The 12644-nt window shown below is 41.4% G+C and overlaps 1 protein-coding gene across 1 annotated transcript in view; it reads right to left on the bottom strand.

Annotated features, from left to right (window-relative positions):
• The window catches only part of LOC149450248 (vitellogenin-1-like), a 201681-nt gene extending 200699 nt beyond the window's left edge, over positions 1 to 982 (bottom strand). Inside the window, exons 1-2 of the mRNA XM_089692207.1 lie at positions 940 to 982; positions 796 to 816 (exon numbers count right to left, since the gene is read on the bottom strand). Of these exons, the coding sequence (XP_089548333.1) occupies positions 796 to 816; positions 940 to 982 (64 nt within the window). The remainder of the gene's footprint in view (positions 1 to 795; positions 817 to 939) is intronic.
• Between the last annotated feature and the right edge of the window lie 11662 nt (positions 983 to 12644).

Below are 12644 nucleotides of genomic sequence, written 5' to 3' on the forward strand. Positions count from 1 at the left end.
CCAATTAAAAGGACACAAGCTTGTATGACCTCACTTAACGGTTTGGTCATATATGTCAGGTGAGAGCACAACTGGTGAAGGAGCACATTATTTAAGATTGGTGGACTATATATACTTTGCATTACACCATTAAGAAGACACTTCAATATCACGGAATATTCAAAAATATGCATGCAGCACCAGCGTGATTGCAATATCACGATGTGGAAATAATATTGGACTTAATCACTTGTTTTAATTTGTCCTAATTTATTTAATTAATTCATTTAAAATAATCTAATAAATATATATATATATATATATATATATATGCACATGTTTTTATTATATTATTGATAGTGGAGTGTGACACCATTGGTTTTTGATTTGTTTTTGCACACTGGTATGAGTATGTGTCTAGTATAGGCAACCCACTCATTTATTTATTTATTTAATATTTTGTACACCAGCTTAATTGATTTATATTTTACTGCAATTAATACCTAACATGCAGTGATATTTCAATAACCTGTTGCTTTCTTTATACATACATTCACTTAATACTTTCTCACCTATAGTACATACCATAGTAGCTCACAAGAATCATGTTTATTATTAAAAAAAAAAAGAAATTGTAGTTTATGATAAGTACATAGTATGTAGTTTTATGTTAATGATAAAATTAAAAAAGTAAACTGGAAAACTGAATATATATATATATATATATATATATATATATATATATATATATTTATATCTCAGAACATGCTAATCATTACTAGCAAACAAGATAAGAGTAGAGTTGGATTCACTTACCATATTGAAGATTTTTACTTCCTAGATAAAAAAAAAAACAAAAACAAAAAAAAAACTTTTAGACTGTAAGTGCAAACAAAAAATTTTTTTTCTATGTTGTAGTTAGATTGCCTTATACTTTAATATAAACAGTTTAAAACTTACCTGCAGCCAAAGCTACACCTAGGGCCAATATGATGGCCCACATAGTGATGAGTGGCTGAGGTCATTCTCTTCTGTCCACTTTTATATGACAGGTCATCTGGGTCATGTGCTTTTTTGGGAAAGATAAGATAAGATCATGAGCAAGCATGATTCTGGACAACACGCCATTTCAATTATTTGTAATTTGACTCTACTATTTTTGATGTTCTCTGGCTAGTTAAAGGAAATTTTTCTTAAGGTGGTTGTAAACCTCAGACATGAAATATATCCCTCTATAGTGTGTACTCAATTAAGAGCACTAAGTGTCATTTCTGTCTGCTGCTTCATTCCTCTACTATCAATATGCTTCACTTTGGAGAAGTTTTCCTGACACGAAGAGAAAACAGGTGATAGGGGAGGGACTTCCAGTAAATTGACAACCTTAGATCTTTTCCTGTGAACTGTGTGGAGTGGGGTATGTCCCTTCCTTCCAATCAGCTCTCAGAGCTCTCCTCTTTGATGTAACTGCATCTCTCAGACTCTGATTTTCAGAGCTGAGAGATCCTGTGTAAATTCTGCACTATGAATGGATGTAGGGGAAAGATGGCTACAGATAAACAGGTACAACTTATGTAGAAGGAAATGTTTCATCTCTGTGTATCACCTGAGACTAGTCACTTCACTAGGTATATAGAAGGGTTTGCAACAAGTTTAAAGTGGAGCTTTCACAAAATGCAAGGTTCACTTATTTTTTGCCCCCATCACTTGGAATAAAATAACATGCGGGGTGATCAAAGGGTTAACTGTGTGCTGTTTTACTGTGTAAGCACATTGCTTTGTATTGCTCTGCTATGCAATGTGCAGGAGGTAGCAGGGGAGAGATCTGTATTGTTTACATACTGGTCTCTCCCACATCAGTGATACCCGGCGATCGCTGGGTGCCGGGGGGGGGGGGGGGAATCACCGGCCGGGACCTGGTGATTGACAGCCGAGGCCGCCAATGGCTGTCTGTCAGCTATCTCCTTCCTCTGCTATCTGTATGAGTTTTTTCTGACAGGTTATGCAGACTGCAAGGGACCTAGGAGGACATGGATAGGGAGCTCCAGCATGCAGTCTGTGATTGACAGCCTCAGCTGTGCATGTTTTACCATGAGACTGTGTAGATGGGTGGGAATGTCCATTTCCTCCACTCAAGTCTCAGATTACTTTCAGCTCCCTGCTCCCTGTGACATCAGATTCCTGTCCCCTACCTACTGCTGATCAGAAATGATCTGTAAATGGTACACTTTGTTGGATAAGACAAAAACCCAACAGGCTGGTTGTTAAACAAGTCAATCAATAGACCTATTTGTGTACAACCAGCCTACCCATACATGGATCAAAATTTGTCTGGTCCTTGCTGAACTAGTTGAATTTTGATCTATGTGTGGCTGGCTTAACTAAAAAATTGAATAACTATTTTATGTATTAAACAAACTTAATAGTAACTAGCCAAAAATATTTTCTTTTTGTTAAATCTGAAAACCTGCTGTTATTTTTCTGGCTCAAACAGTAACCCCAAGCAAGTGCAATCACACACTGAATTCCCAGGATTGTCCAATTAAATATTATAATGATGCTCATCTTTTTAGGAAATTAATTGTGGCCAATTTTCAGGAGGATTCAATGTATGGTTTTGGAGGAGATTGCTACCTTTTATGTTCACATCATATAGCTTCTCTGGGACACAGTCAATAGTGGGAGGAATCAGGAACTTATTTTGAACATTCACACAACTAGGTAAGAGATATTCCCACAAAAGCAGAGAAGACGAAGCCTAGGGAGCGATACAGGTATACACTGTGGGGTTGATTTGCTTGGGGTAACTGCAGTCTTTGATGTTCTGCCTCAGGTGTCTCTACTGGTCTGGCTTCTCAGCAGTCTGGTCAATATGCAGCAGATGTGCTCTCAACGGTTCCTCAGGACCAAGGAGAAGATGCAAGCTGGACAATCTCAGAAAAGAAGCTCCATTGCTTCTCCTTGCACCCTGTGTCCACTGGGAATTGTAGTGCAAAGGGTCCATAAACTCCACAATATGACTTAATTCCTGGACTTCAAATCTCCTGATCCTTGGATCATGGGATTCTACATAGGAATTCTGCATTCAGACAACTAAGTAAGAGATACTCCCACAAAAGCAGAGAAGACGAAGCCTAGAGAGCAACACAGGTATACACTGTGGGGTTGATTTACTTGGGGTAACTGCAGTCTGTGATGTGCTGCCTCAGGTGTCTCTACTGGTCTGGCCTCTCAGCACTCTGGTCAATATGCAGCAGATGTGCTCTCAACGGTTCCTCAGGACCAAGAAGAAGATGCTAGCTGGACAATCTCAGAAAAGAAGCTCCATTGTTTCTCCTTGCACCCCGTGTCCCTTGGGAATTGTAGTTCAAAGGGTCCATAAGCTCCACAATATGACTTAATTCCTGGACTTCAAATCACACGATCCTCAGATCATGGGATTCTACATAGGAATCCATAGGCTTTTCTGACTATAGTTTTCTGCTGGATGGAGGGGGTAGTGCAACACAATATTCAGCATACCAGCAGAACGTGTAAGTAAACTGATTGTAAAGAGGGACATGTCTCCTTCTCCATATTTCTGTAGTCCAACACCTGGCTACACCATATACGGTAAGACTTCAGATTCCCCATACAAAAAAGATTCCACATGCAGTTAAAGGAAATCCCTCAAAGTGAGATGAATTACCCTGTTAGGCAGTTGTCCCCAGAAGAGGTGTCCCCATTGAAAGATTTTCCTCTTAGATTGTAAGCTCCAAGGAGCAGTGCCCTCCTAACCCTCTTGTATTGAACTGTATTGTTGCTGTATTGTTTCCCGTTATATTGTAAAGTGCTGAGAAAACTGCTGGCGCTATATAAATCCTGTATAATAATAATAATTTTCCTCACTTTTTGTTCTGGGAACAACTCTAAAATTTGGGGTTTACCCTCGGTGACAATGGTCACCAGTAGTAGTGCAGAGAATATTTCCAAAATACACTTGAACTCCAGGCAGATATAAAAGACAGTAATAATTTCAGCACTGTATGCAATAATGCAAAAACATTTTTAAATGCATGCAGTGAGATAGCCAATCACTTAAAAAATAAGATTGATACAATTTGTGAGGAGATCCCCGCTGTGCAGATGCCTCCCCCACTTAGCACTCTATAGGCACAATCATTACTCTCCGCAGTCAACCCCGCTACCATAGATGAGGTTGCCAAACTTTTTTCTAATACCCACCTAATCACCTGCCCCCTGGACCCTGTTTCCTCTCAAATACTCCAGTCACCCTCACATCTTCAATTTCTGCCCCTCCTCTGACATCCTCAACTCCCCCATACTTAAAAAGCCTTCCTTGGACCCTACCAATATTAACAACCTACACTGAATCTCTTTGCTCCCCTTTTCCTCCAAACTCCTTGAATGCCTGGTCTACAACCAACTGAGTGACCACCTTCTTGATCCCCTTCAGTTTGGATTTCGCCACAGAAACTGCTCTCCTAAAACAAACAATTTACTAACAGCTAAAACCAATGGACACTGTTCTATACTTCTTTACTCCTACTTCTGGTCCTTTCAGCTGCTTTTGATATGGTTGCCCACCCCCTCCTCCTCAAACAATTCTACTCCTTTGGTCTCTGTGACTGCGCTCTTCATTGGTTCTCATTCTACCTATCCCAACATACCTTCAATGTCACTTACAATTCTACTTCCTCCTCTTCTCTTCTTTTCTCTGTCGGGGTCCCCCAAGAGTCTGTTCTTGGACCCCCTCCTAGTCTCAATTTACACCTCCTCCCTGGGTCAGTTGATAGTCTCCCATGGCATTCAATACTATTTCTACGCTGAGGACATCCAAATCTATCTCTCTACCTCTCAGCTCACAACATCAGTCTCCTCCCGAACAACTAACATTCTGACTGACATATCAACCTGGATGTCACACCACATCCTCAAACTCAATCTATCCAAAACAGACCTCATAATATTTCTTCCCCCATGTACCCCTTCTCCTGACTTTTTTGTCAAGATCGAGGCATAACAATCAACCCGTTCTATCATGTCAGGGTGCTAGGGGTAATCCTGGGCTCTGAACTCTTTCTGCCCCACATCCAATTGCCATCCAAAGCTTGCCACCTCAAGCTCTGCAACATCTCCAAAATACACCCCTTCCTAATCAATGGCACAAAAAAGCTTCTAATTCACTCCTTGGTCACCAGTTGCCTCTACTACTGCAACTTCCTCCTCATTTCATTACCCTTACATATGGGTCAATCATGAGTCAGTCATGAGTGCTGCTGCCAGACTCGTCCACCCTACCAACCATTCAGTGCCTGCTACCCCTCTCTGCCAATCCCTTTATTGGTTGCCACTCACCCAATGAATTAAATTCAAAATACTAACAATAACTTACAAAGCCATCCATAACCTGACACCCAGCTACATCACTAATCTAGTCTCAAAATACCAACCAAATTGTTCTCTTTGTTCCTCTCAAGACCTCCTGCTGTCTAGCTCCCTTGCATCTCCTCCCATGCCTGATTCCAGGACTTTTCCTGAGATTCTGCCATCCTATGGAACTGCCTACCCCAATCTGTCCGGCTATTATCTACTCTGCCACTTTTACGCGATCCATAAAAAACTCTTCTCTTCAGAGAAGCCTATTCCACCTTCACCTAACAACTGTATTTCCATTTTTTTCATCAGCTAATCCCCCCCACAGTTATTACCTTTTGTATCACTTGACCCTCCCGTTCAGACTCTACACTCTAACAGAGTCATTTGATTCCTCCTGTATTAAATTGTATTGTAACTGTATTGTCTGCCCTCATGTTGTAAAGTGCTGCGCAAACTGTTGGCGCTATATAAATCCTGTATAATACTATTAATGATTACCTGGATTTTACTTGGTATCAGCCTCTTGCAGCCCTGTATAGCAGAGCTCAGACTGAAGGAGAGCTCAGACCAAAAGAGGGAGAAGCAGCACAAGGCGCCAATCAGTTTGCTGCAGTACAAGATGGTGCAATACTGACAGGAGGAGAGAACAAAGTGACAGAATGATAGGCTCATCAGTCTGCTGCTTCTCCTTTCACTGTCCAGTCCCAGCAAGGGGGTAGGGAGAAGACCTGTAAGTGTTACCGAACTGCAGAAAAAAACAAACCAGATCTCTTTCCCTGTGAAACAGGGCTCTGCCATGTGATGCAGTTGTGTAATTCTCAGGATGTACATACACAGTTGTGCTCAAAGGTTTTCATACCCTGAGAAAAATCATGACATTTTGGCATTAATATTGAAAATATGACTGATAATGCCACAAAAAACTTTTATTTAAGGATCGTGATCATATGAAGCCATTTATTATTGCATAGTTGTTTGGCTCCTTTTTAAATCATAATGATAACAGAAATCACCCAAATGGCCCTGATCAAAAGTTTACATCCCCTGGAATGTTTGTCCTTGGTACAGACACATAAGGTGACACACACAGGTTAAAATGGCAATTAAAAGTTAATTTCCCACCAGTGGCTTTTTAAATTGGAATTAGTGTCTGCGTATAAAGAGTCAATGAGTGTATTAGTTCCCATGTGGATACACTGAGCAGGCTAGATACTGAGCCATGGGGAGCAGAAAAGAACTGTCAAACTACATGTGTAACAAGGTAATGGAGCGTTATAAAGATGAAAAAGGATATAAAAAGATATCCAAAGCCATGAATATGCCAGTCAGTACTGTTCAATCACTTATTAAGAAGTGGAAAATTCAGAGATCTCTTGATACAAAGCCAAGGACAGGAAAGATCAGGAAAGATTGCAGCTACAACTGCCAGATGAATTGTTTGAGATACAAAGAAAAGCCCATATGTAACCTCAGGAGAAATACAGTCTGCTCTGGAAAAAGATGATGTGGTTATTTTCAAGGAGCACAATACGACACTACTTAATAAAAAATTAGCTGCATGGTCGAGTTGCCAGAAAGAAGCCTTTACTGCACCAATGTCACAAAAAAGCCCGGTAACAATATGCCCAACAACACCTTGGTATGCCTCACAGCTTATGGCACACTGTAATCTGGAGCCACGAGACCAAAATAGAGCTTTCTGGTCACAACCATAAGCACTATGTTTGGAGAGGGGTCAACAAGGTCTATAATAACAAGAATACCATCCCCACTGTGAAGCATGGTGGTGGCTCACTGATGTATTGGGGGGTGTGAGCTCTAAAGGCACAGGGAATCTTGGGAAAATTGATGGCAAGATGATTGCATCATGTTATCAGAAAATACTGGCAGACAATTTGCATTCTTCTGCATGAAAGCTGCACATGGGACACTCTTGGACTTTCCAGCACAACAATAACTCTAAGCACAAGGCCAAGTTGATCCTCCAGCGGTTACAGCAGAAAAAAGTTAAGGTTCCGGAGTGGCCATTACAGTCTCTTGACCTTACTACCATCAAGCCACTCTGGGGAGAACTCAAACATGCAGTTCATTGAAGACGACCAAAGACTTTGCATGACCTGGAGACATTTTGCCAAAATGAATGGGCAGCTATACCACCTGCAAGAATGAAGGGCCTCATAGGCAACTATTACAAAAGAATGCGCGCTGTCATTGATGCTAAAGGGGGCAATACACAGTATTAAGAACTAAGGGTATGCAGACTTTGAACAGGGGGCATTTCATTTTATTACTTGTTGCCATGTTTTGTTTTAGGATTGTACCATTCTGTTATGACCTACATTTGAATATGAATCCCATAAGAAATAAAAGAAATGTGTTTTGCCTGGTCACTCGTGTTTTCTTTAAAAATGATTAATTATGTAATATATATTAAATAGCTATTTGCCTGGAGTTTAGCTATAAACACAGGAATAATTCTATATATGCATATTTATTTTATTTTCAAAATGAAAAACAAGTCCAGATACAAAGAAATATACAGGATTGTCAAGAAACCAATTAAATGGATTAGGAAGCAAAGTCTGCAGAAACCAGTGAAATCTCCAGACATAGTGCATACAGTGAAATATATTATAATGTAATGTTTGGAGGATCCAGCTGGTGGTTTAAATATGAAACGGTAACATTGGCTCCCACTGCCCGTTTGGCTACATTTGAATATATACATTGAAATAATAAAAAATAAATAGACCATTGGCACAATGTATATGTTCTCCTATGGATTGCTAATGGGAAAAAAAAATACAAACTGCTCTATAGAAAGCCTTTGTTAGATTTTTCATGTGGTTTTAAAGAACTCTGGGTGCGAATACTACAGACCTTAGAAAATGTTTTTTTTCCAACTTTTTATTTAATTTTTTAATTAATTCATGAGTTGTATAGATCCCTTGGCATTTTCCATTTGGTAGAAAATCACGTTAGCATGCACGGTGTTATTCCAAGTAATCAATGAGGGCCTGCAGGGGGAAAAGCAGATCATTATGATAATTATTGGCGGAGCAGTGAGCTACAACGTTTACACAAATGGCATTTAAAGTGTATGTGCTGGTGCTGGTAATAGGGGTCTCTGGCCTCCAGTGAGAGAGTGCTATAACTGATAGGGGACTCTTTCTAGCCTGTGGACTGTTGGAATAGGATCAATATGGTATATGAAACAGCAAAACTGAAGAAAGAATTTTTTTTCAGTTCTAAGTAGTTTGTTAACATTGCATGTGTTATGGATAGAATGGCATACTTTCCCTTTAAATTAAACCTATTATTTATTTAAATCTAAACCCACAGGCAGATATAAAATACATAAATTAATGCAGCTGTGGAGTTATTAATACATCAGTTATTTTTTATTAAAATTAAGTAGTGTAAGTACCTGATATCAGCTTCATGCAGTCCCTTTACAACCAGGCTCAGACTGAGAAAGGGAGAAGCAGCACAAGGAGCCAATCAATTGCACTGCAGTGTTTATGTGCTAGCGAGGATCATGCAGATAAGAAGAGAGAACAGTGTGATAGAGAAATCAGCCATTGGTCTGCTGCTTCTCTTTTCACTGTCCAGTCACAGTCTAGGGGAGAGACAAGACCTGTAAGTGGTACTTAACTGAGGAAGAGAAAAATCAAGTCCTGCTAGACAAGACTTATCTGTGTGGCAGGACTGTGTAAATCTGCGAGTTGGATAGGCAAAAATGTAGATCCTTCGGTACAGCATACAACCCTATATATGTATTTGGCTGTTTGCCTGCATTTCAACCTTAAAGCAGTCACCTCAGAGTCAAATGTAGAGCTAGAGCAAGGCAAACCTGTAGATATTATGCCAGTGCAGTAAGTATTGTCACCATGAAAAAATAAGTGGCAGTCTGGCTGTAGGAGGTGGCAGTATTAGTAGGTAATGTTCAGTAAAATCCAATCAGAAACCATAAAGGGCTGCTCGATTAAGCCCGTTGCGGGGTGAAATGCATTGGACAGGAGGTGGACAGCTGAGACTATGTTGTGAATTTTCTACTTAGTATATTAAAGTTGTTTTTACATTGGTGACGGCAGCAGTGTACAGACTGCTCATTTCTACTTGACAAGTATAAAAGACTGCAATTTACTGGCTTAAAAGGACCATGCTTTAAAACATATTAACTATTGATCTTTGGTCTAAATACTTTTGTGGGAACAAAACTTCCGGGATCTCCTTTTTCCCCTTCAGCTTTCACTGAGCAACCAAGGAGATCAACACTCCCAGAAGTCAGAGCCGTAGATAAGGTGGGGGATAAGGGGGTCCAAACCACTGCTGACAGTTGCTGCACAGCAAAAGCATTGCAGCTGATACTCCTGTCATCTGTCAGAATTCAGAGGTAATGGGAGTTTAGAAGGATGGAGACTCTTTTTATCTCCTTCTTGGCTCTGGTCATATTTCCCTCATTCCTGAAACTCCTGGTCTGGTGAGTGGATTTTATAGAGGGGCGAGAGCAGTACTGGGGATACTGTACTGATGGGGGAGGAGGGAATGTAGTGGGGGGTAGATCTGTACTGGGGAGGGGAATTTGTATTGAGGGATCTGTACTAGGGAGTAACTGTACTGGGCAGAAGGTAACTGTAATGTGGGAGATCTGTACTGGAAAGGGGGATCTGTATTGGGGGTTATTTGTACTGGGGGGGGGGCTGTACTGGGAGGAGATATGCAGTACAGGAGGGAATCTATACTGGAGGAGGGAAGTGTAATGGCGGACACCTGTACCAGGGAAAGTTGTACTGAGGGGAAATTTGTATCGGGGTGGAAACTGTACTGGAGGAATGGAGATCTTTACTAATGGGTTTGGGGTGGATCTGAGGCTGAATTTCCCCCAAGGAAAAACAAATTATCTACAGCCCTGCCAGAAATATCCATTTTCATAAAAAATGTTGCAGTGTAGGAGAGTTGTTCTAGCTAGCGGGAGGTGAATAATATTGACTAGTATAGTAACAGGATCGCTTAAAATCTCTCAGTAGCAAGAGATTAAATAACATTCATGTAGCTTATCCCCCTACTCAGAAAATAAAAAAACAATTGCTCAATTTATAACTAGGTATGTTCACTAGTAGGATTGTTCCAAAAGGCCCTGTAGAAAATACCCCAGGTCTCAGTCATACTACTCAGACATACTAAACAGGGAAATCAAGCTATTAGAAGTTGCGATAGATAAAAGAAATGTGGATGGCATTTGAACTAAGGCCCATATCACACTATGATGTTGCTCCATTGTTGCTCACTTGCTGGTAAGTTAAATTCTGTAATGTTTTGGGCAGCGGGGATGCTATCCGTAGAAGTAGATGAGAAGTCTCTCCACTAGAGGATTCATCAACCTCAATCCTTCTACCAACTCTTAAAATAATAACATCGACTTCATGTATGATATTCACTGACCTTCCAAAGACCCCCTAACCCACCAACCCACTGTGACATTTTTTAAAGTAAATAATACCTCCCTACAACCCTTGACTTACAATGAACCACAATGCTAGGGCTATGCTGTTCACCTGAATGTTACAAAATGAATAGACAGCATCCTTCACACGAGCAACTCTTGCCCATCTGACCTTCAGCCTCCAGTTTAAGAAGACCTACACCCCCTCCTCATTGACCTCACATTTTTTAAACTCTTTTCTGACTTATTCGTCCCCTTAATTGTGTAGACCCACTGTCTATTTTCTCTTCTCCGGGTCTCACTCTAACATTCCCGTTGCTGGCGATTTGTGTGACATGGCATTACTAAGCCAACCCAAAACTTAAAATGTGAAATCTGGCTTAAGATAGTCTTTAGTAATAAACTTTTGTCTAAAATCAAGTGTAGTATCTGTTCTTATCAGTGTCCAGTAGTTGTGTCCTGCTGTCATTCCGGCCATTTGGCATGAATGGTTGGCTGTATAGTACCCCTGCTGCTTTGATGGAAATCCTAAGGAGCCTTTCTAATCAGTGAGGAATCCGAATGAGCGTGCACCATGTAAGGTGTGGGTCAGTATTACTTCCTTGGTGTTGAGGGTTCTGAGGGGCCCAGTGCATCCTGATTTGAGTATTTTTTCCTGGTCTGGCTATAGGCTGGGAAGGCAGACAAATCACAGTGTCAGTGCCCCCTGAGCATGGGACACACCAGGGGTGCTCTTAGTATCACTTGGACCTGGGAAACCCACAGTGTGAGTGAGCACAAGGCCACGTCACCTATTGCTGGCCAATTTTTGTTACCAGGCCACAAAGCCTAGCCAATGCACCTGCACTGGCACTTATTTATTTAATTGTTTTTCTCCATGAGTTTGTCACTTTGAACTTTTGTCTGTGTTTCTTTTCACTTAAATGGAGAGTGTGCATCCACAGGCCTACCCTGAAGTCTAGGAGTAGGATGTGTGGTCATTAGGTTTCTTCCTCCCCTGAACTTGCGGGGGGGGGGGGGGGTAGTTCAGGGGAATCCCTTACCTAGTACTCAGTGGTCGGCTTTGGCTGACCATGAGGAGAGGGGTCTGCAAGGCTTTTTGACTAGGTGGACCACAAGTGTGCTTGCCCCTGTCAGGAGGCTTATGTTCTGGGGAAGGGGGGGGGGGGTTGTTCAGAGTCCTACTTCTGTAAGTGGTGGACTAGAGACACACCCTTAAAGCAGAGTTCCAGCCCCCCCCCCAATTTTTTTTTTTTTAAGCAGATCCACGATGGCATTAACAATTGGAATAATTCAATATTAAAATCATTACTTTGAAAATCGTTAATATTTACCAGGATCTGTGAAGCAGGCAGGCGCCATGATGGCTGTGGGCATCTGAAGCTTGCAGGTCTTTATTTCCTGGATTCGTGCTGCTGGCTATCCCAGCATGCAACACTCATTCTCAGTGCGATGTGTGCAGTACTGGTTGCCATAGCAATGGCGAGGATGGATGAAGTTCCCGCCCCCTTCCCCCATCAGTCAACCTGTACAGCATACAGCACTGCACTTCAAGCACTTCAATACTGCAGACACGTCCTCCTATAAGCATGGACTCCGGTAAAATGGCGCCAAACACCGCCTCACGTCATTTCCGGTTTCCAAGTCCCGCGATTACAGGAAACCAAAGGACTCCTGGGATACAGTAAACGACACCCCAGGAGACCCTGCAAATCGCCTTACAACCAGGGGTGTATTTACCACAAGGCAAACAAGGCACTTGCCTAGGGTGGCATATTTCAGGGGGGCAACACCTCCCCTCCAGAAGAAGGGATGACATAAGTGACACCATAGGAACCAGGTG

This window comes from Staurois parvus, unplaced genomic scaffold, assembly GCF_062004578.1.
Source record: "Staurois parvus isolate SC_StPar_1 unplaced genomic scaffold, SC_StPar_1.0 ptg000578l, whole genome shotgun sequence".
NCBI classification, from domain to species: Eukaryota; Metazoa; Chordata; class Amphibia; order Anura; family Ranidae; genus Staurois; species Staurois parvus.